Genomic DNA, 24,874 nt, shown 5'->3' with positions numbered 1-24,874 from the left:
TTTCTCTTATAATTTGGGACAAAAAAAAATGTTTTTTTCCCTTATAATTTGGGACGGATGGAGTAGTTATTAAGTGATGTTGTAAACTTGTAGAAATTTCTAGATTACTTGAGTAGTTAGTAGAATAAGTAAGTACTAGGACATATCATGAATGATCTAGAATATGTCATCCACACCTATAAATATGTAACCATGACTCATTTGTAAGGTATCCAAGTGGAGAGCAATACAATATATTCTTGCTCTAAGTGATCCTCACACTTCTTGCTACTACTATTCAACTATCAACTAAGCATTCTACACTATATATCTATTTTATAAACTATCACTACTACCTCAACTACTAATAGTGACATCAGAGCTACGTTCGATCATACATTGGGCGTAGAAATTTCATTCATATATTTCCAACCAAACCCTCCTTATATCTACATCATTTCTAAATTTTCCCCTTAGACATGGCCAATATCTTTCAACCATCATCTATGAATATCCCTATCTTTAATGGTGAAAACTATGATTTTTGGAGCTTTAAAATGAAGACATTAATTTTTTTGCTCTCAAGATTTATGGGACATTGTAGATGAAGGATTTACTATTCCAGAAGACCTTTCAACTCTCAATGGTCGTCTCTACATGATATGAGATCACGCAATAGACCCATTTAAAACCAAGTTTACCCAATTTCCTCTGATATTAAAAACATCAAAACAATCATCTAAGTCTAAGGGTTTGGGTGTTATGAGGAACACCTCATTGCTTAAGTAAAATGACACCAAACATGGTTCAATGGGGCTAATTCGTTGATCTTTATTACCCAATCAATGACACACGTGATCCATGTAGACTTGGGTCCGCTTAGTTTGGTACGAAGAAGGCACGCAAACATCAAGTTCTTTCCACGAGTTACTTCTTAAACTATATATCTCCCAAAAGGGGTTTAAATATTCATTGAAAATGCAGTTCCGGTAGTAACGGTGTTCAACAGTAATAGATACATAACGAATGATTTTATAGTCATTTGTAAGGTTGTCATAGCCAAATCCATGAATATCTGTTATAACTTGAACCCTAAAAAAATCTACATTTGGGAGAGACGACTCGATCAACGGACTGAGGGGAAGAATCTTGAATGTGTGGGTAGCTGGGTTCCAGTTCCACAATACAGTTTTTCCAAATCTTCCTTGATCATGGAAACAAATTGTACCATTAATACTACCAAAACTATTAAGTGTTTCAGGTAAATTGTTTTGGTTTTCAAACAAATGCGACCAATCTAATTTTACCTTATTCTGAAACCTATCATCAGAAAGATAATAACTTGCTCTTGGTTTATAAACTGTAAGGAGAAGAGATGCTCCATCATAATAAGAACAACGGTGAGAACTAGCTAAACAATTGTTGCGGAACATATTCATGAAACTATGGTTTTCAAATAAAAGAGACCATGATTTACGAACACATTCAAATCGCTTTATAGATTTAAGAGGAAGTTTTGATAGAATGAAAAAGACGATATCATCAGGTATATAGGTGCTCACCTCTTCCTTTGTTGCAGCCAAAGTTGTCTTCTCCATCGATTCACAGAGAGAATGAGACGTGGTGTTCCGTAGAAACTATATGAAGGTAGTATTAGGGTTTGGGTCGCAAGAGTAGTAATTAACACAAAGTGTTGTTTTTTTTGTTCGTAGTAGAACGCTTTAGGTCGTGGGTTTGATCTCCAGCTATCTCCTTTTTATTTTTTCTTAAGATTTTCAATCTCTTTGGGTTTATATCCTATTTAATAGAATAATTTGTTCTAATTTTTAATCTTATCCTAACAATACTGAACTAACTTATTAAAAATAAAAATAATAATAAATCATAATCAACGTAACTAATCCTAATCAATAGAACCATAGATCATTGCAATGAACTCATTTAACACCACCAAGTTAATCCACCATGAGGTATGAAATACATAATAGTCATCATCTGAGGGTATGGGTGTTGTCAAGAACATCTCATTGCTCAAGTAAAACGATACCAAGCATAGTCTATCGGGGTTATCTTCTCCACCCAACCAATGACACACCCCAACAACAAGTTTCCTCCACAAATTACTTTTCAGGCTATATATATCTCCCAAAAGGGTGTAAAGATATATCTTCCATACCTTCTAAAGATATGTGTCCATGATGATATACGTAACGAATAACCTTATAGTCATTTATAAGGTAATCATAACCAAATCCATGAATATATAGTATAACACAAAGAGTCAAAGACTATCTCGGATAGACTCAACAGGACTAGGAGGAATTAGCTTGATTTTTGGGTAGTTGGATTCCACAATACAATTTTTCCATAATAATTATTTTCATAGAGACAAATTATGCCATTAATACTACCAAAACCATAAATACGAAAATTGAAATGATTTTCAAATGGACTTGAGCAATCTAATTTGACCTTATTTTCGAATCTCTTACTAGAAAGAGAATATCTATTGCATTTATGGTCTTCAAAAACCCTTAGGAAGAGAGATGCTCCATTGTAATAAGAACAACAGTGAGAATTAGAAAATAAATTGATTTGGAACATGTTCATGAATTGATAATTTTCAAATAAGAGAGAGCATGATTTTTTAACACATCCAAATTGTGTCAAAGATTTAATCGGATATTTTGATAGAATTGAGATGACAATATCATTAGGTATATAGTTGCTCACCTTTGAATTCGTTGCTGCCACTAATTTCTTTTCCATCGAGACAAGACGAATGAGAACAACCCTAACCCTAACTAACCTTAGGGAGAATGAGATGATATTTATAGAGAATGAAACTAACCAATAATCAGCGAATGAATGAGATTTTTAGCAAGGATATAACAATAATAAATAATGAACCAAACCAAAATTTGACAAAATGGGCTACCGTCCTGTTTAGAACCGGACCTAACGGACTGTGGATTAATTGGACCGGATCAAAAAGCGTATTTAAAAACGGGCTCATAAAATACTAGCCGAGCACGAACCTATATGACCTTCGGGCTAACGTGGCAGGTCCTTACTGTTTTTTATAAAAATAATCCAAGAATATTTTAATTTTCACGAACGGTATTTTTTTTAACACATCCAAATCGTGTAAAAGATTTAATCGGATATTTTGATAGAATTGAGATGACAATATCATTAGGTATATAGTTGCTCACCTTTGAATTCGTTGCTGCCACTAATGTCTTCTCCATCTAGACAAGACGAATGAGAACAACCCTAACCATAACTAACCTTAGGGAGAATGAGACTTATAGAGTGAAACTAACCAATAATCGGCAAATGAATGGGATTTTTAGCGAGGATAAATAATGAACCAAACCAAAATTTGACAAAATGGGCTACCGCCCCGTTTAGAACCGGACCTAACGGACTGTGGATTAATCAGACCGGATCAAAAAGCGTATTTAAAAACGGGCTCATAAAATACTACCTGAGCCCGAACCTATATGACCTTCGGGCTAACGTGGCAGGTCCTTACTGCTTGTTATAAAAATAATCCAAGAATATTTTAATTTTCACGGACGGTATCTTTTTTTTTTTTTTCTTTTTAAAAAGATAATATAAACTCAAAGCATAACAACACACTACAACATCGGTTATAACTTACATGCGCATTGTGTGTAAGCATAACAACACACAAACAAAACCTAATTATTGTAGCAAAAGAGGAGTGAAATCTACAATGAATGGTGCGTAAGGTAATGTACACGAGTTAGTTTTTCTCGCTTAATACTCAAGGCTCAAGCTCACATCACATTTTTTATTTTGGTCCATATACAAAATGATAATCACCACTAAAACTTGTTTGTCAAAAAAAAATCACCACTAAAACTTATAAGATCTCGGATTCGAAGAAATCGGCAAATTGATCAAACCATGATTTACGAACACATTCAAATCGCTTTAAAGATTTAAGAGGAAGTTTTAATAGAATGAAAAAGACGATATCATCAGGTATATAGGTGCTCACCTCTTCCTTTGTTGCAGCCAAAGTTGTCTTCTCCATCGATTCACATTGAGAATGAGACGTGGTGTTCCGTAGAAAGTAGAAACTATATGAAGGTGTTAGGGTTTGGGTCGCAAGAGTAGTAATTATTAATTAACACAAGTGTTGTTTGTTTTTTTTTTTGGTAGGAGCGTTGTTTGTTTCTACTCGTAAATAATAGACCTTTTTAAGCCACTAGGTTTGGTAGGGATTTGAGTAGAACGCTTTAGGTCGTGGGTTTAATCCCCAGCTCATTGTAAACAAAAAAAAACGGACCTTTTTGTTTTCAATCGTTATCTCCTTTTTATTTTTTCTTAAGATTTTCAATCTCTTTGGGTTTATATCCTATTTAATAGAATAATTTGTTCTAATTTTTAAATGTATCATAACAATATTGAACTAACTTATTAAAAATAAATAAAATAATAAATCATAATCAACGTAACTAATCCTAAGCAAGCAATGGACTCATTTAACACCACCAAGTTAATCCACCATGAGGTATGAAATACATAATAATAGTCATCACCGGAGGGTATGGGTGTTATCAAAAACAACTCATTGCTCAAGTAAAACGATACCAAGCATAGTCTAACGGGGTTATCTTCTCCATCCAACCAATGACACACCCCATCATTGTAGATATGAGCTCCCTCTATACACTACAAAGAAGAAGATGGCATTCCAACATCAAGTTTCCTCCACAAATTACCTTTCAGGCTATATATATCTCCCAAAAGGGTGTAAAGATATATCTTCCATACCTTCTAAAGATATGTGTCCATGATGATATACGTAACGAATAACCTTATAGTCATTTAATTTATAAGGAGAAATTAACAGGACTAGGAGAAATTAGCTTGATTTCCTGGGTAGTTGGATTTCACAATACAATTTTTCCATAATAATTATTTTCATAGAGACAAATTATGCCATTAATACTACCAAAACTATAAATACGAAAATTGAAATGATTTTCAAATCATCAAATGGACTTGAGCAATCTAATTTGACCTTATTTTCGAATCTCTTACTAGAACATGTTCATGAATTGATGGTTTTCAAATAAGAGAGACCATGATTTTTTAACACATCCAAATCGTGTCAAAGATTTAATTGGATATTTTGATAGAATTGAGATGACAATATCATTAGGTATATAGTTGCTCACCTTTGAATTCGTTGCTGCCACTAATTTCTTCTCCATCAAGACAAGACGAATGAGAACAACCCTAACCCTAACTAACCTTACGGAGAATGAGATTTATAGAGAGTGAAACTAACCAATAATCAGCGAATGAATGGGATTTTTAGCGAGGATATAACAATAATAAATAATGAACCAAACCAATATTTGACAAAATGGGCTACCGCCCGTTTAGAACCGGACCTAACGGACTGTGGATTAATTAGACCGGATCAAAAAGAGTATTTAAAAACGGGCTCATAAAATACTACCTGAGCCCGAACCTATATGACCTTCGGGCTAACATGGCAGGTCCTTACTGTTTTTTATAAAAATAATCCAAGAATATTTTAATTTTCACGGACGGTATCTTTTTTTCTCTTCTTCTTGAAAAGATAATATAAACTCAAAGCATAACAGCATACTACAACATCAGTTATAACTTACATGCGCATTGTGTGTAAGCATAACAGCACACAAACAAAACATAATTATTGTAGCAAAAGAGGAGTGAAATCTACTATGAATGGTGCGTAAGGTAATGTACACGAGTTAGTTTTTCTCGCTTAATACTCAAGGCTCAAGCTCACATCACATTTTTTATTTTGGTCCATATACAAAATGATAATCACCACTAAAACTTGTTTGTCAAAAAAAAATCACCACTAAAACTTATAAGATCTCGGATTCGAAGAAATCGGCAAATTGATCAAACCAACTCATTTTCATTTTCAGCTCAATATTCTTTCGGATATTGACAACGATCTAGTTACTGTGAGTTTGTAAACGCTTGAGTTTACATGTACAATTCTACGAAGTTTAATTTGTACAAAATTACATATGTGAGAGTTATTCCAAACATTTTCTTTTTGGCAAAATTATCCTAGAAGATCAAAATGATTAATGTAAGCGGCAGAAAATATTCACACCCTAAAGATGACAAGGCATAAATAACAAACAAACCATTTACCTTAGTCCAGCTTCAGGAATGAGGAGTGAGGAAGAGAAGCAGATAGTCCTTGCAACCATAGCCAGCCACAACAGTGTCATTTCTAACATATCATCTCCATCCCTTCTCCCTGTTACATGGCTCAAAGATGGCCGCGGAAGGAGGAGGATAGCAAAAGAGACAGTAAAAAAAAGAAGCTACTTAATTATTCTGTAACGGTCTAATAGACCGCTAAACCGAAGCTCAGCCTGCGGCACACATTTGGTGGTCATATTGAAATGTAACCAAAATATTAAGCACAAAAAAGATATAAGCTCAAGTTAAGTTTGACCACAATAAAGAAAAAATTGTACTTAGTATTCAATAAAGATTCAAAACTGAAAAAATTTCACAAACCCAACAAAATTTTGTTGAAGCCAAAAAATACAATAAAAAGTAGTAACAACAGTGATAACCAAATGGGACCAGAAATGAGAGGGAGGCAAAGAGCACCATTCTCCACTAATGCCGTGCCCGAGTTCCGCAATCTCGCACATATGATGGATGGCATACAATTCCTCCCAGTCACATGATCAGAGATATTGTTAGTGTTCCTGTTTCCCTTGCCAAATTTCTCTAACATACAATGTAATATTTCTCACAAACCACAATCATATATTCTGAAAACATGAAAAATAACTAATTACTTATCCCTCCAATTGGAAGTTTGCTTTCCTTGTATATTATTATCCGACAATCCTTTTCTTTATAACCAACCTCCTCAATCATTGGGATGCTTAGATCAAGCCAAACTAGTTCTTCATCCTTTCTTATGTAGAATATTTCTCCCTTTGTCCCAATACCGATAGGACGCTCAACGGGAAACAATGGTCTGATAATTAAAAGTTTAGTCCAGGATTTCTCAATACCGATTTCACCCAAAATTGATATGTGAAAATTCATATCTTGATGATATGAGATCAATGCAATGTACTCATTTAACACCACCAAATGTGCGCGCCGTTCATCAAATACAAGATAATCACGATAGCAGGGTATTGGTGTTATGACAAACACTTCATTGCTCAAGTAAAATGATACCAAACTTCCAGCGGAGGTCTCTTCATCGCAAAACCAGTGACACACTCCATCCAAGTAGACTTGGGTTCCCTCAAAACAATCCAAAGAATAAGGCATGTCAACATCAAGTTTCCTCCACGAGTTATTTCTTATGCTATATATTACCCATAAGGGGTGTAAAGGATAGTCTTCCAATAAGTCTAAAGAAACAATTCCATGGTCAGGGAGTTCACCCAAAATACATACATAACTAATAACCTTATAGTCATCTATACGGTCATCATATCCAAATCCATGAAGAAAATACATTACATCAAAACTAACAATATCCATAGCAGCATCTGCGATAAACGACTCAACTAAATCAATTGGACTAGGCGGAATGGACTTGATTTCATGGGTATTTGGGTTCCATAATACAATTTTGCCACAATAAAGACTTTCATAGAGACAAAGTATGCCATTAATACTACCAAAACCATAAATTCGAAATTTGATATCATTTGCAAATCGATTTAAGCAATCTAATTTGACCTTATTTTCAAATCTCTTACCAGACAGAGAATATATATCGTATTTATTGTGTTCAAAAACCCTTAGGAAGATAGATGCTCCATCGTAATAAGAACCATGACGAGAGTTAGAAAATAAATTGAGGTAGAACATGGTCATGAATTGATATGTTCTAAATAAGAGACTCCATGATTTTCGAACACATTCAAATCGCTTCAAAGATTTAACAGGTAATTTTGATAGAATTAAGATGGAAATATCTTCAGGTATATAGTTGCTCACCTTTGAATTTGTTGCAGCCACTAATTTGTTCTCCATCGAGACAAGACGAATGAGAACAACCCTAACTAACCTTTGGGAGAATGAGATCTAGAGAGGCTAAGAGAGTAATACTAACCAATAATCGGCAAATGAATGGAAGTTTTAGCGAGGATATATGAGTAATGAATAATGAGCCTAACCAAATTTTGAAAAAAGCGGCTACCGCCCCGTTTAGCACCAACCCTAATGAAAATTGAGCTTGATCGGGTTGGGCCGAAACCCAATTTAAATACGGGCTCATAAAATAATACACGAGCCCAGCCCTATATGGCCCGCATGCAAAACGGGCATGTTTTTATGGTTTTTTGTTAAAATAACCCAAAAATATTTTGCTGATATCGATTTTTTATTTGAAACTAGCAAAATACCCATGCATTCGCACAGGTGCATTGACTTTTGTTATGTCATTTCATATTTTTGGGTTTGTTCAACTGTTAATTTTACTAAATACTACATATTTGGGAGTTATTCCAAACATTTTCTTTTGGAAAAATTATCCTAGAAGATCAAAGCAATTAATGTAAGCTGCAAAAAATATCTTCATAAACATTTATCGGGTAGGAGAAAACTTTTTCAAAGTCCCATACAGAAATGATAAATTGGTAGCCGAAATAACTGAAACCGTTTTAAAATTGAGCAAAACAAAAAATCAACATTCAACCACAAGCCTAGAGAATTCAAACAAGTAGACAAGTGATGGTCTAGACAGTTCAGTCAGTAATCATAGGATAATTCCGTTTGTTGGACAAAGGCATAAATAATAATCAAACCTTGAAGTTGTTTCCAGATGCATTCTGTTTGTTGGATTGCATGGTCTGGTCGCACTTTCAGAAATAAGCAATAGTCCAGTTTCGGAAATGAGGAGGGAGGAAGAGAAGCAGAGAGTCCATGCAACCATAGCCGGCCACAGCAGTGTTATTCCACTACGATCGTGCCCATGTTCTGCCATCTCTCCACCAGGTGGTCTCGTTTCGCCACTAGTAGTCCACCGCTGCCAAAATGGCAAAAGAAAAAGTATAACAGATCATACACAATATAACAGATCATACACAATTTGCGAAATCCAATAAAAAATATTATATCAGAAATTAAGCATCAAAACTGAAAGAGCGAAAATAACAAAAAAGAATGGTGATTAGAACTAGAGACATCACAATCATCGAATCTTAAATTTGACACTTAGAAATTTGAGGATGTCCAACCATACTTGTTACTGAAGATGCAGTACCACCACCATAATATTAAAATTGGTATATTGCTAACATTTTCAATTCCAAAATTGGTGTGATCAATGGAGTGTCACCATAGTCTCAGAATAAAAAAATAAAAAAAGTAGCAACAGTGATAACATATGGAACCAGAAAAGAGATGGATGGAGAGAAGGAGAGAGTCCCTGCACCGATAGCCGGCAACAGCAACATCATCCTCCACGACTGTAGTGCGCGAGTTCCACCATGTTGTGTTGTTCAGTTATATTCAAACTAACTATCCAACATCCTTAGACCAATATAGAAATCATAAATTGAAACAATCGAAGAGAATCTAAACACGAAGACATTGCAAATCATACAACAAAGGAGATAGAGTTAAAACATTACAAGGTAATATTCAAAATTGAATTGACAATAATTGTGATACTTTGCATACAAGGTAATTAATATCCAATCAATAATCACAACCATTCTATCCTCCTAGCGAAAACAAGAAAAATAACTAATTATTTATTCCTCCAAGTGGAAGAATGTTTTCCTTGTATACAATAATCTGACTAGTTTCACCCACTCCTTTGAAACCAAGCTCCACAGTCATTTGAGGGAACGTTTTCCTTAAATCAAACCAAACTAGTTCTTCGTCATCTCTTACGAAGAATATTTCTCCTTTTGTCCCTGTTCCAATAGGATGCTTAACACAAGGCATTGGTCCAACAATTAAAAGTTTAGTCCAGGATTCCTCCGCACCGAATTCACCCAAAATTGATATGTGAAAAGTCATATCTTTATGATATGAGATCAATGCAATAGACCCATTTACCAAGGTTTTAAATTGCGGACCGCATCACCTGATGCGGCCGCAATATTGCGGATGCGGTAGGCACTGCAACCGCATCGGACCGCAATTGCGGTGTGAACTCAAATCACACGTGATGCCGCAACGCAACCGCAACGCAACAGCATTTCACCGCAACACAATGGAGTTTTGACTGCAACGGCCGCAACGGTTCAATCCAATATTCCTTTTCGTAAAAATTCAGAGAATCTCACCTTTATTTTTTCCATTATGTCCTTTCATTTTAGAGTTTCTGTCTTCTTATGTCTCGATGACTTAAAAATGAATTAAAATTTATATAGAATTATAAGTAAAAGATATATAAGGAATTACAATAATTATAGTATTTTTTCTGTGTTTGTGCGGATAAAAAATTATTTCACGCCGCAACGGCCGCAATTGAATCGCAGTGTCCGCATTAGCCGCAATCGCAATACCTGCAACTGCAACTGCATCAACGACCGCAACCGCAATTTAAAACCTTGCCATTTACTACCACCAAGTTTATCCACGATGCTTTAAATACAAAATCATCATCATCTTCATCACCGGTTATGGGTGTTGTGATGAACACTTCATTGCTCAAGTAAAATGATACCAAACACGATCCAGCAACGCAATCTTCTTCAGACAACCAATGACACACTCCGTCCATGTAGACTTGAGTTCCTTCTAGATACAACGAAGTGGGCGGCATGTCAACATCAAGTCTCTTCCACGAGTTACTTCTTAGGCTATATATCTCCCAAAAAGGTAACAAAGCTACATATCCCAAATCATCAATAGATATACATCCGTAACCAGCATGCTCACCTGTAATAGTTACATAACGAATGACCTTATAGTCATTTGTAAGGTCATCATAACCGAATCCATGAAGATGCATATCAAAATCAAGACTAGCAAAATCATTAGCAATTTCTTCATCTGACTCAATCGCCTTAATTGCCTCACTGTCGTAAGGAAGGCGCTTGATTGCCTTTGTAGCCGGGTTCCATAATACAGTTTCGCCAGAATAACCATCGTCATAGAGACAAAGTGTACCATTAACACTACCAAAACCAAAACTACGAGTACAAACACGGTTTTGAAATGGATTTGAGCAATTTAATTTAACCTTATTTTCAAACCTCTCACCAGAAAGAGAATATAAATTGTATTTATCTTGTCCATAGTCACAAACCATTAGAAGGAGAGATGCTCCGTCGTAATAAGAACAACGGTGAGTATTAGAAGAAAACAAGTTAATGCGGAACATGTTGATGAAATGATGGTTTTGAAATAAGAGAGACCATGATTTAGCAACACATTCAAATCTCTTGAAAGATTTAATAGGCAATTTAGATAGAATGGAGAAAACAATATCATCAGGTATATAGATGTGTTCACCTTTTCGCTTGCGGAGATTAGTGTATGTTGTTAGGGTTTCCTTCATCGATGCAAGACAAAAAACTTCGCTTGCGGAGATTAGTGTATGTTGTTAGGGTTTCGTTGTTAGCGGTGACTTTCAGTCTACTTGTAATCTTTCGTTTTCAATCTCTCTCTATGTTCTTTTTGGTTATATTTATACTCCACCCTCTAAATCAGTGAGTTATTTTAACTATTACACGTTATTTACGTATTTTACTTTGACTCTATTTTTCTACTAATACAAAAAAACAAATATTAGCATATTTGATGTTGTTGGATTCATCTCGATGAGTATTTTCAAATATCATATTTTTATAATTTTTACTATTTATACAATTTAAAATATTAATCGTCAAAGTTATGTATTGGCATGCGTGACGCAGTCAACTGACTCACCCATTGTAAGTAGATTACTAAAGGGAAATGTTTTTTTTTGTAATTTTTATTTTTTTTACCAACGAAACAACAAATATTCATTCTTTCAAAATCATTATATATTCAAAATCGCTAAAAACTACTCTCTCCGTTTTTTTTATAAGTGTTCAGTTTCATCAGATTTAGCGTTTCTAATTAACTGTCCAGTTTGTGTTTTAAGGATACGATCTGTCAATTATACCCTTTGTCAATTATTCTTATTTTTTCAATATTTTTTTTTATATATATTTGAAAAACTAAAGTTTTTTTTTTAACAAAGTTTTTTTCTTAAAAAAAATAAAAGTTTGTTCTTTTTTTTTTACGATAGGAAAGTTTATTCCTTCCTTGTTATATTTTTTTTTTGTATAACAATAAATTTATTTGAAAGAGTGCAAAAAAATATGAATTTATTGGTGAACTAAGATGAGGTTATAATAGGAAGATAATGTGCAAAAATCTACTTTCTTAATTTTGTGTTATCTGGACACTTATAAAAAAAATGGAGGGAGTAAAAACTATGAATCTGCGAAATAGCTCACATCATCCGAGTTAATAAGATAAAACAGCTTTATCTTTAAGCCTACAATTGATATCACAAAATAGTGTCCGGAATAGTCATGCCCCAGGATCTGCAACGTTGAAGACGCTATAGTCATTGAATCTGTATTGGTTCTGGATCAAAACAAATCTACAAATTTGAACAAAACAAACATCGTACCATAACGGGAATCAAAACAAACACCGTACCAAGACGGGAAGTCAAACAACACAAATAAATCACAAAGATGAAAAACTCAAACAAACTCAAAAATACGTGAAAATCAATTATTTAAGTAAAAACGCAATTAAAAAAAAGGAACAAGAGGGGTGATTTTGGATACAAATTAATCCTAAACCACCCCTCTCTAATGGATGAACAAGAAAAAGAAACAAGAAAATTAGCGACTTTTAATTTCCGTTCCCGTAAAATATAATCATTTGTTTTCATCCCTATATAAAAAATTATTTTGTTTTTAGTTCTTAATTATCAACAAAATTTTGACATGTTAATGCCAATATTATGATATTTTTTTGTTATAACATTTTTATGTTTAAAATGTCTATATATCATGTTAAACCTATATAAGTCCATATTATGTTAATAAAATGTCAAAGTTTTGCCCATTAGGAACTAAAAACAAAAGAATATTTTAGAAGGATGAAAACAAAGTGATTTTATTTTACGGTGACTAAAACTCACTATAAAAATATGACTAAAAACATATTTTACCTTTTTTAGAAACTAAAGGGAAATGTTACTATTAGCAATGTAAGTTTTTATGAAAATGTATTAAAAATTGAAACATTTTAACTTTTTAAATTATTTATTTTAAATGAATTTTTTTTTGCCATGAATTTTAAATGAAATTTTTAAAAGTGTTTTTCATTAGCAAAGATGCATAAATAAATAAATTGGTGAGTTGAGTTTTTGGTTTATAATCCTTTGGTTTCTAAGAGGAAAGGGGCCCTAGTACTCGGTGAGTTGAGTTTTGAAAGTTTAGGTCTCAAAATTTATACAGCATTAGACAAAAATAGTTACAACCCTAAAAATGATAAGCTTGTGACATAAAATAAGTTGCAGATAGTAAAAATATTACCCTCATCTCAATGTATAAGACCTCTTTCACAAAAATACAAGAATTAAGAAAAAATAATTATGCATTACATTTGTCAATAATATATACACATTTTGTTTTTCAAAATTACATTTCCATTATTAAGAGAGAGAAATGATGATACTTTATTTCTCTTCATTTAATTTGAGGTATTTTTATGAAAATTTAATCAATGCACCTTAAACTTTGAAAAATATCTTATAATATGGGACAACAATATTATTTTACAAATGTCTTATATTGGGACGGAGTGAGTAAGTTAATTATAAGCTTGTGAGAAAAAAATGACCAATTAACAAGAATTTTATTGTCATATAAACTCATATGCTTTAAGCTCAAAATTTGGTATCGCCAAACACAACATTAAATTTTTTTAAGAAATAAACTGAGTTTGGTATTTTATGTGAACAGAGACAAAGCTAGAAGAGAGACCATTAGAGGCCATGGACCTCCAAGGTTTTTAACTTCTTTTTTATTCATGTAGTTAGAATTCGATCTAAGGAAAGAATCTGAGAAAGTATTTTTGTAGCCACTCAAAGTGTATTTGTGGAAGACTATTTGAGGATACAATCAGTTTTTTTAAGTTAAAACTTTTCGTCTATGTAATTGCGAAGTTTTGGGTTCAAAGTCAAATAAAAAATGGCGAGATTAGTCTCTGTATTATTCTGTTTGGTTGAAAATGGCGAGATTTAAATTGAAAGATGGTGTAATAAAAAATCTAAAGATACTGGATGGAGCTCCCATTTTAATTCAATACGTATACCCTTTCAAGCATGCATAATGCAACTATTACAATTCTTAAAGATTTGGAGGTTGAAGGATTTGCTGCTTAGCGAGATGCTATAGGCAATGGTGTCATTTGATTTTGTTATTATTCTACATGTGTTGAAAGAAACAACGGGAATCGCCCATAAACATTGTCGCGCTTTACAACAAAATTACAAAAATCTCAAGACATTTTAAATGATCATAGAGAAAGCAGCATTAATCTCTGGGAAAGGTTTCATGAGCAAGATATGAGAAGGTACCACATCATAATGATCATTAAGTCTAATTAACATCGAGATCAAAGCAAGGATTCACATCGAGAACGAGCAATGCAGGAGCAAGTTGGAATAGGCTTGAAAATCTCGAACTCCTCCCACAAACTACGAAGCTTGGTGAAGTAGTTATGATAAAGAATCTTGACGAAAAACATATAATTCACGTTGTAAACTAGCGACACGAACACGGTCAGCATGTGAAAAGCGCGTTTTGAGATTATTCCATGCAAGAGCAGCAATGTCATAGTAAATGATGCTCTGAGCAATAGATGAAGAAATGGAATTTGGAATCCAAGAAAGTAGTACCAGATTATTGCAACGCATCCAAGCTTCATAGGTGGGATCAAAATCAGCAGACATGGGAGAAGATCCATCGAGAAAGTGATGCTTGTTCTTCATGATATTGGCTTTCTTCATGGATCATGACCAAGAATGATAATTCTTGCCATCAAGAACGGGATTAACCAACGGAAGAGCGGGAATATTTTCCCTTGGATGCACATAATAGGGATTCTGAGAATAATCAACCGGAGCTAGGAGCACCAGAAGTGGTTCCGGTGGAGGTTGATTGCAAACCATGGCTGAGCAGAGAGGTCAGCTTCATGTTCTAGATACCATAACAAACAAACAGAAGAACCTCCAAAATGGAGCAGAGAAAGAAGATAGCAAATGTGAGAACTTACTGTATTATAATTTCTGTGTATATCTTTCATCACCCAAGAGGTGGAATATATAGTTACAACTTACTATACAATAGGAAATATTCTAACTAAGGAAAAAACAAATATTCCTAATTGTAATATACATAGGCTGTCAACTAATCAGATCCCTGTGATTAGCTACAACATCTATTAGCAATTATAGCAAGAATATCTTAATGATATTGTACAGCTCATGCTTACACTCCCCCTCAAGTTGGAGCATAGATATTTATCATGCCCAACTTGTCAATAGCACCATGAAAGACCTTTGCTGAAACAGCTTTTGTGAGCACATCAGCTAGTTGGCTTTCAGATTTGACAAATGGAAATTGTACAATCTTTTGGTCGAGGTTCTCCTTTATGAAGTGGCGATCAACTTCGACGTGTTTGGTGCGATCATGTTGTACCGGGTTTTGCGCAATTTCAATGGCTGCTTTGTTGTCACAATAAAGATTCATAGGTTCTTCATACTTGATTCCCAAGTCTTTTAGAACACTTTTAATCCACAACAGTTCACACAAACCATGGGCCATACCTCGAAATTCAGCTTCTGCACTTGATCGTGCCACAACCTTTTGCTTCTTGCTTCGCCAAGTGACAAGGTTACCCTCTACAAATGTAAAATATCCGGATGTAGATCTTCTAGTTGTTTGATCTCCTGCCCAATCAGAATCTGTATAGCCTTCAATGTTAGCAACACCATTTTTTGAGAACAATAATCCTTTACCTGGAGCATTCTTCAAATATCGTAGAATTCGATAAACAGCATTCATATGCTCTTCACTTGGTGAATGCATGAACTGGCTTACAACACTTACAGCATAAGCTATATCAGGTCGTGTGTGTGCCAAATAGATTAGTCTCCCAACCAGTCGCTGATAACGATCCTTATCCGTAGGGACTTGGTGTGGGAAGATTCCAAGCTTATGATTCATTTCTATTGGTGTTTCTGCTGGTTTACAGGAAAGCATGCCAGTCTCGGTTAAAAGATCTAACACATATTTTCGTTGTGAGAGAACAATCCCTTGTTTCGACCTTGCAACCTCAATTCCCAAAAAATACTTAAGTTGTCCCAAGTCCTTCATTTCAAATTCAGCAGCCAAATATTCTTGTAATGCTTTTATTTCACAAGGATCATCCCCTGTAACAATCATATCATCAACATACACAATTAAGATGGTTACCTTCCCTTTTTGGTGCTTTATAAACAAAGTATGGTCTGAATTACTTTGCTTATATCCAAAAACTTTCATGGCTGAAGAGAACCTTCCAAACCAAGCTCTAGGAGACTGTTTTAGTCCATACAAAGACTTTTTTAACTTACACACTTCCTTTTTACACGAATTACCACGCTTAACTCCTGGTGGCAAGTCCATGTATACCTCCTCCTCCAGGTCTCCATTAAGAAAAGCATTCTTAACATCAAATTGTTGCAAAGGCCAATCACGATTTGCTGCAATAGAAATAAGGATACGAATTGTATTGATTTTGGCAACTGGTGCAAAAGTCTCTTGATAATCAACCCCATACTTTTGTGTATATCCCTTTGCAACTAATCTTGCTTTATATCTATCAATACTTCCATCGGCTTTGAGCTTTACTGTGAACACCCATCTACATCCCACCGTCTTGTTTCCTTCAGGCAATGGAACAAGCTCCCATGTTTCATTCTTTTGTAGAGCCTCCATTTCTTCATTCATTGCCTTTTTCCACTTTGGATCTAACAATGCATCCTGCACACTACTAGGAATAATAACATTGGATAAATGATTAACAGCAAGTGCATATGATTCAGATAATCTATGTGACGATACATGGTTATTAATGGGGTATTTAATTTTGGCTTTGGGATCAGGTTCATATAGTTTCTTTGGGATTCCCTTATTTGATCTGTGTGGATATCTAGGAGCTATATCTTGATCAATGGGAGCATTTGTTTCATTAGGTTGATCAAAGAAGGGACTTGAAGTTACCTGTGGTAGAACATTTTCGGTTGATTCTGCAGTTGATGGTGAAAGCGTAGGCAACTCTACGGATACTGACTCAGAAATAGTAGGAACATCTGACTCATTTTCAGGAAGAATCACCGAATCAACCTCAATTTCAACACTTGAGGGCACATGCTTCAATAAGGAAGGAGCATCTAAGATTTCATCAGAACCATCAGAACTTTTTTCAATTCTCTGATAACGCAACTCATTTAATTCTTTAAGTTCAACTCCTTCCCATATTTCTTCCAACACATTCTCTTCACTATTGTTCTCCCCCTGAAGAGAAGGTCCAGAAACTCCCTTAGAATAATAAGATTCAGATTCATGGAATGAAGCATCTAAAGTCACATGTAACTTCTTAGTTGTAGGGTCATAACATCTATATCCCTTTTGAAAATCAGAGTAGCCAACAAAAACACATCGTTTTGCACACGGCTCGAGTTTGTTACGCTGATGCTTAGGAATATGCACATAAACAGTACATCCGAAAACACGTGGCTCAAGATTTGGGAGATGAGGCACTGAAAGTAAAGAATTCATCTTTTGTAGAGGAGTCTCAAAGTTTATGACTCGTGATGGAATTCGATTAATAAGATAAGCAGCGGATTTTATTGCTTCGCCCCAATAGAAACGTGGCATGTTCATCCCAAAGAGGGAGGCACGGACAATTTCTAAAAGTTGTCTATTCTTTCTTTCCGCCAGCCCATTTTGCTGCGGAGTATAAGTACAAGAAGTTTGATGACGAATTCCATGTTGACTGAGATACTTGGAAAAAGATGTGTTGACAAATTCAGTACCATTATCAGATTGCAAAACACGAATTTGCTTCTGGTATTGGGTACTAACCATACTATGAAATTCTTGAAATGCTAAATAAACATCATTTTTATGGTGAAGTAAAGAAACCCAAGTCATTCTAGTGCATTCATCAATAAATGTAACAAAGTAACGAGCATGAGACAAAGAAGGGATCTTTGCAGGACCCCATACATCAGAGTGAATAACTGCAAACGGTTTTGAACTTTTATTCAAACTTGGTAAATAAGGAACACGATGGCTCTTAGCCAATTCGCAAGTGTTACAATGAAAGTCTAAATCATTAAAAGATGAAAAAAGATGTGGCTGTAATTTTTTCAAATAACCAAAAGAAAGGTGTCCTAATCTTCGGTGCCATAACCAAATAGTTGTTCTTGCTCTGTCCTCACTACTAGCTTTATTTGCTTGACTAAATTTTGTTTCCTCGTCTTCTGTCAGTTCCAAGTAGTATAGTTTGCCCCGCTTAACACCATAACCAAGAATCTTCCGAGTTATAATGTCCTGAAAAACACAATATGATGGCCAAAATGTTACAGTGCAAGCAAGAGAAGATGTGATTTGACTAACAGACAGTAAATTACATTCAAGGGTTGGCACAACAAGAACATTATCCAAGGTAATGTTTTTAGAAAGTACTACAGACCCTACACCAGTAATAGGGGAGGTACTACCATTAGCAGTGGAAATAATGGTTTGAGGGGAGGGAAAAAGGGATTGTAACTGACTATAGTCACTAGTCATGTGATCAGATGCACCTGTATCAATAATCCAAGTATTATTCTTTGAGGTTGCAGAGAAAACATGTGCCTTACCAACAATACCTGAGTGAGCAACATTTGCTGTTGGTTGTGAGGATTCGTTCTCCTGTGTAGAGGTCACCATAGCTTTCCCAGCAATCTTCTTTCTTGGTTTCTTTGTAAAATCCCACCATTCAGGATAACCAATGATTTGATAACATCCTGCTTTGAATGATTTGTTTCGCCACAATGAGTACAAAACAAGCTGCTGGACTTTACGGTAGGTTGAGTGTTTCGATGCTTTGACGAAGAAGCAGGATGGCGAGTTTGATTGGTTAGCATAGCAGCGTTCTCAGAGATCGGACGAGAGCCTCCCAGTGTCTGCCTTTGTTGAACTTCACGTCTGACATATGCATACGTACTCTCTAAGTCAAGTTTTGGATCTTTTCTTAATATCTCCCCACGAACCTGATCAAAATCAGAATCAAGGCCACTCAAAAATATATGAACTCGAAGCCTCGCCATTGCAGAATGCAGATGGACTACACCTTCAACAGTTCCCTCTTGAGAAACAGTCCTGTGATCAATTTCCTGAAAAATAGCAACAAGTTCATTATAATAGGTCGATACAGGTCGACCATTTTGTTTGGTTGAAAATGACCGCTGATTCAATTCGAAGAGGCAAGTTTCGTCAGATCCGTCGTAGAAGGTTTTCGATACAGCATCCCAAATTTCATGCGCAGTGGGAAGGCGAATAAATCGCTGCATTAGTGATGGACTCATTGAATCAATCAGCCAACTTCTTACTTTGTGATTCTCCGTAATCCATGATCCAAGGTTAGGATCTCCGAGTGCAGGTTTTTTTGTTTCTCCGGTCAAGTACCCACCTTTGTTGCGAGCACCGATACGCATTTCCATGAGTTGAGACCATAATGGGTAATTGGTCTCATCTTGGATAACACTGTTTGGGAAAACAGAATTATCTTGGTGAACAATAATTTGAGGTAGTGGGTTTTGTTTTTCCATGGATGAGGGCTCTGATTTGGGTTTGATTTGTTTGGGTGAGGTGGGGCTGTCTAGGGTTTCCATGGAGGTTTACGTTGAAAAACTAAACAGGGTTACGAGAAAAAGAAAAGGTAGATACGAAATACGGCTTTCGGTTCGATTGTTTTTCGGCTACAGGCAGGATCGGTCCTGCTCTGGTACCATGTGAGAACTTACTGTATTATAATTTCTGTGTATATCTTTCATCACCCAAGAGGTGGAATATATAGTTACAACTTACTATACAATAGGAAATATTCTAACTAAGGAAAAAACAAATATTCCTAATTGTAATATACATAGGCTGTCAACTAATCAGATCCCTGTGATTAGCTACAACATCTATTAGCAATTATAGCAAGAATATCTTAATGATATTGTACAGCTCATGCTTACAATATATACACCTTATTATATTGCACATAATAGGGATTCTGAGAATAATCAACCGGAGCTAGGAGCACCAGAAGTGGTTCCGGTGGAGGTTGATTGCAAACCATGGCTGAGCAGAGAGGTCAGCTTCATGTTCTAGATACCATAACAAACAAACAGAAGAACCTCCAAAATGGAGCAGAGAAAGAAGATAGCAAAAAAGGGGAATTGTATTGAATTACAATCATACAGTTACAATGCAATATAATAAGGTGTATATATAGCTAGCTTTGTAAGAACAAACTAACAAAACTAACTAGCAAATAACTGCTAGTTATCCTAACTAACTCAAATAAATTAGTTAGCTGGACATTTACATCGCATGTTCAAGACCACTTTTTCCCTCTTCCACAAAGTGTTGAAAGACATTCTGATAGAGCCAAAAGATAGAGAAAAAATAGAAAAAGAGAGAACAAAGAATGATAACAGAATTCTATTATGTTTGTTGTTATTCCTTCAAAGGGAAACCCTAACAACTGTGGTTTAGTGGTGATTGACGCTGAATATGGTAGGGAGGACCGGAAGACCACGGTTGGATACCCGCAACTGTTATCGGAGGGGGCTGAAACCACTTCATATCAGAACTGACCCCGTACCAGATTAAACTGGGTGAAAGCAAAATGGAAACCCCTTTCACAACTGTTAGATAGCCCTACACAAAATTTAACAAAAATTGTAAAATGGGTGGCTTAAAAAGGATGCTAACACATTTAGTATACATCATCCTGTGCTAAACATTTATTTTAAAAAATGATGACATTTGCATCGTAAAAGCATACTTCATTATTTTTTATTTCTAAAGACCTTAGATCAGGCAATACGACTAAGCCGAGATGGAAAAATGATTCAGAACTACTCTGTCCTCAGAGGATAAGAACCTGTAAACCAAGACCATAACTTGAAAGCAAATATACAATCCAAAAACAAATGCTTAGAAGTTTCATGAACTTACTCACATAAGCTACACATAAAAAACCAAAGCATCATAAGCCACTTTATGAGAAACTATTATCCTTAACAATCTGAAGGTGAAGATTTATACCTGGCTGGCCAAATAAGCTTAAGACCTCACCGCAGATATAGTAACTGTTTTCCAAACATGGATGTATGAAGATAATTCCAACCCATTCCAACCCGCAAGTTTGAATATAATTCTATAGAGAATTTAACCACGAAGAAAAGTGGCGGAAGTGATAGTAGGGGTATCGTCTTAGACAGTTCATCCATGTAGACTTGAGTTCCTTTTCTTCTTTTTTTAACCAAACAAACTTAATTCATATCATTAACTAATAAATGTTCAATACATAAATAATCTCAAATCTATGGAAACTAGCCCAAACATTGGCCGCCCTAGCAAGAGTATGAGCAACCAAATTCGCTTGTCTCCTAACAAACTTAACCAAATTCGCTTGTCTCCTAACAAACTTGAGTTCCTTTTCTATACCCTAAAATTAAATATTTAAAAATTTGTTATATAATATTGTTAAAATATAAGTGAAATTATTGTGTTAATTATTTATTGTAAATTTATTTATTATTTTTTTTTGTTCTAGTGACAAATAATACTCCAGTATATAATTTTAATAAAATATTAGAAGTTTTATTAGGAATATTTAGGGTAATTTAGTAGTAAACTTTATTATACTATTATTAACGGTTAGTAGTAAATTTTGTAGTAATATTGTTTATGTTTCATTTATAGAAAAAATAAAAAATTGTTTATGTTTTTTTTCTTTTTTTGATGAAAAATTTTGTTTATATTTCTTTTTTCGTAGAGTATTATTTTTTTTCTTTCTATATTCCTATTTTTATGGGATTTCTTCTTTTTTTTTCCCTATTTTTATGTATAAGTTGTAAGTTTATATAATTTTTTTTATGGAAATGTGTAGAGTCAACGCATTGAAAATTAAAATGTTTTACTTTTTGAATAAATAATGTTTTTAAATAGAATGCTTAAAGACTATTCGGAGACGGAGACACTTGAAGACACATATGTTTTTCAATTGGTCATTTCCGTCAATTTTTTACAAAAAAACATTAGTTTTAGTAGACTGAATTGTGGATATCATTAAGTGTAAGTGGTCCACCAAAAACCTTATTAATTTTTAAAATTTTAACAATTGGAATTTTTTGTTATATTTGGAGTTAAAATTTAACGGAAAGAACCAATATGGCAAAAATATATGTCTTTAAGGGACCAATCCGGACATTTTTTTCTTTAAGGGACCAATCCAGACATTTTTTTCTTTAAGGGATCATTGTAAAACCTAAAATGTTTTTATGGGACCAATAAACTAATTAAGCCTTTTTAAAAAGTGTCTCTGATTAGCAACAAACGACGTCTTTACAACAATTGATAAGCTAATTCCTTAGAAATAAATTACAAGCTCGTGAAAAAAGTTTACCAAACAAGATTTTTATGTTGTCATATAAACTCATATACTTTAAGCTCAAAATTTGGTATGAACAAACGAAACATTATTTTTTTTTCTTAAGAGGAAAACAAACGGAACAAGAGATGTATCAGAGCATCCACAATAGAGCTACTCATTTTTGAGTACTTATGTGGCCCCACATGTACACATCATTCATTTATAATTTTTTTAATAATAGTACATAATAAGTACTCATTCCCTCCAACCCAAAACCTCTTCAAAAGTTCTAAATTGGTCCCACTAATAGCACATCTATCCAATAACTCAACATAATTTTAAATGGGTCCCACAAAAATTATTTAGGTACTATGTCTTATTTTAGAACTAGTACCTATTAGGTACAATTTTGTTTTTGCTCCAATGGGAGTACCTATTAGGTACTAGTACTTAAAAATATAAGTACCACCATTGGAGATGGTCTCAGAAGTTAGTTGGCCCCAAGAGGAAAGGAGATTTGAAGTATTCTCATCAGATTTTAAAGCAGCAATAATCTCTCTATTTTTTCACATAGATTTCCTCGATCCACCGGAGATAATTCTATTTGAGACGTGTCAGACATTAATTGTGGATATCTCTCTCCGCCGGGATTCAAACTTTGATTTGAGGCTTCGTGTCTACTTTACGAGTGGGCTTGGAATCCAGGGGATTGTATGCTAATGATATTTTTAACACATTGAAATTGTTTTAAAGAAGCAATTTTGACACAATGGAGAGGAGAAGGCAATATCATAAGGTATCTAGAATATGCCAACCACACCTATAACTATGTAACCATCAAACTAAAGTCAACTATACTATTCAACAATAAATGGATAAATCAAATAATTGCTTTGCTCGAACAAGTGATAAAATACTATAATCTTTAGCATGATTGATGATACAACCATATTTATTCTATTCACAGTAGAACATTGTTTCCGTCGTTTAATGCTCCCTGTTAAGAAGTCCAAAACCCATTCAGAGCAATTTTAAAACAAAATGTCATTTTAAAAAAAATTCAAAAAATCCAATTCAAAACTCCTTTCTTATGATTTTCACAACGTTTAGAAGGTATACATGGTGAAATAATACCATTAATTATTTTTTTCATTATCATGAAAGGTTAAAACATATAAATTATGTCTAATAATTTAAATTATTTTTATGCCACCTTCTTACTAAGTGTGTTAGGGCCACAAACATGTAGTTAAGAGATATTTTATATTAGTTCTAATTAATTTAGGAATTTTATTTTTACAATTCTATATAAAAAAATAAATTAAACAATCAATGATGACTCTCTTTACAATTCTATAAGTGTGTTATAAAGTTATCAAATCATATTCTATTTGTTATATGCAAAGGGGAAAATATATTGCTAGACTTATGAAGTTTATTTATATTATGATCTACTTTTTTTTCTTATTTCTTGTTGCAACAAACAGTAAACGTAAGCCATTTTTCATTCTTCTAAAATGTTCTTATTTACTTCTAACATATATCCCCTTTAATTAATAATAACATTCTTGTTTTATAATTATAATTACAGTCGATGACTGTCGTAATGACCTTGACTGTAAAGATATTAAGTGTAAGCATGATTGGGTTGCACAATGTAGTGTTACTAATCGATGTAGATGTGTCCCTCCATCTGCACAACCTTGGAGTACAAGAGCCAAGAGAGTGGACAAACTTTTATAGGGGAAAATGAGGGAAAATGATTTTTGGCACTAGTAAAAGGTCTACTCCCTCCGTGACAATATATAAACAAAAATCACCTTTTTAGGTTCATTGCATAATTAATGTATCTTACCTATAATATAGACCAGATACATTTAATATACAATGAACCTAAAAAGATGATTTTTGCTTATATATTGTCACGGAGGGTGTATGAAACATGACATATTATAAGTCATTTAATACTTGTAAAATAAGTCATTTAATACTTGTATTTGTGTTATGAGAGTGGAAGACAATGTAGATAGTCTTCCACTCTCTTAATTTCTCCTATTGTAACTAAAATATGCTCTTATATTTATTTACTTTCTATGATTGTAGATGTATCAAAATATCTTTAAGTAATAAAATAATATGTATCCACGGGATATTGTTTCAA

At 34.1% G+C, this 24,874-nt stretch overlaps 3 protein-coding genes, 1 long non-coding RNA gene and 1 pseudogene across 4 annotated transcripts; 1 reads left to right on the top strand and 4 right to left on the bottom strand.

Annotated features, from left to right (window-relative positions):
* Nucleotides 1-186: 186 nt before the first annotated feature.
* LOC123885788 (putative F-box protein At3g16210) lies at nucleotides 187-1,702 on the bottom strand. The gene has a single exon (XM_045935110.1). It carries the CDS (start codon nucleotides 1,575-1,577, stop codon nucleotides 822-824), a length of 756 nt encoding a protein of 251 aa, XP_045791066.1. The 5' UTR covers nucleotides 1,578-1,702; the 3' UTR covers nucleotides 187-821.
* Nucleotides 1,703-1,882: 180 nt separating this feature from the next.
* LOC123884380 lies at nucleotides 1,883-2,748 on the bottom strand (annotated as a pseudogene).
* Nucleotides 2,749-6,837: 4,089 nt separating this feature from the next.
* LOC123885830 (F-box protein At1g11270-like) lies at nucleotides 6,838-8,112 on the bottom strand. The gene is made up of 2 exons (XM_045935160.1): nucleotides 7,461-8,112; nucleotides 6,838-7,418 (listed from the first exon to the last, which is right to left on the bottom strand). Exons 1-2 carry the CDS (start codon nucleotides 8,047-8,049, stop codon nucleotides 6,838-6,840), a joined length of 1,170 nt encoding a protein of 389 aa, XP_045791116.1. The 5' UTR covers nucleotides 8,050-8,112.
* Nucleotides 8,113-9,731: 1,619 nt separating this feature from the next.
* On the bottom strand, nucleotides 9,732-11,556 carry LOC123885576 (F-box/kelch-repeat protein At3g06240-like). The gene is made up of 2 exons (XM_045934859.1): nucleotides 10,597-11,556; nucleotides 9,732-10,088 (listed from the first exon to the last, which is right to left on the bottom strand). The coding sequence occupies exons 1-2, from the start codon at nucleotides 11,531-11,533 to the stop codon at nucleotides 9,766-9,768; spliced, it is 1,260 nt and encodes a 419-aa protein (XP_045790815.1). The 5' UTR covers nucleotides 11,534-11,556; the 3' UTR covers nucleotides 9,732-9,765.
* A 12,486-nt stretch (nucleotides 11,557-24,042) lies between these two features.
* Nucleotides 24,043-24,874, top strand: LOC123885289. Its single transcript, XR_006801120.1, has 2 exons — nucleotides 24,043-24,205; nucleotides 24,305-24,874. It is a non-coding gene; the product is annotated as an uncharacterized LOC123885289 (long non-coding RNA).

Source organism: Trifolium pratense, linkage group LG5 (genome assembly GCF_020283565.1).
Source record: "Trifolium pratense cultivar HEN17-A07 linkage group LG5, ARS_RC_1.1, whole genome shotgun sequence".
Taxonomy (NCBI): domain Eukaryota; kingdom Viridiplantae; phylum Streptophyta; class Magnoliopsida; order Fabales; family Fabaceae; genus Trifolium; species Trifolium pratense.
The sequence above is the reverse complement of the archived record's forward strand: the minus strand, read 5'-3'. Positions and strand labels throughout refer to the sequence as shown.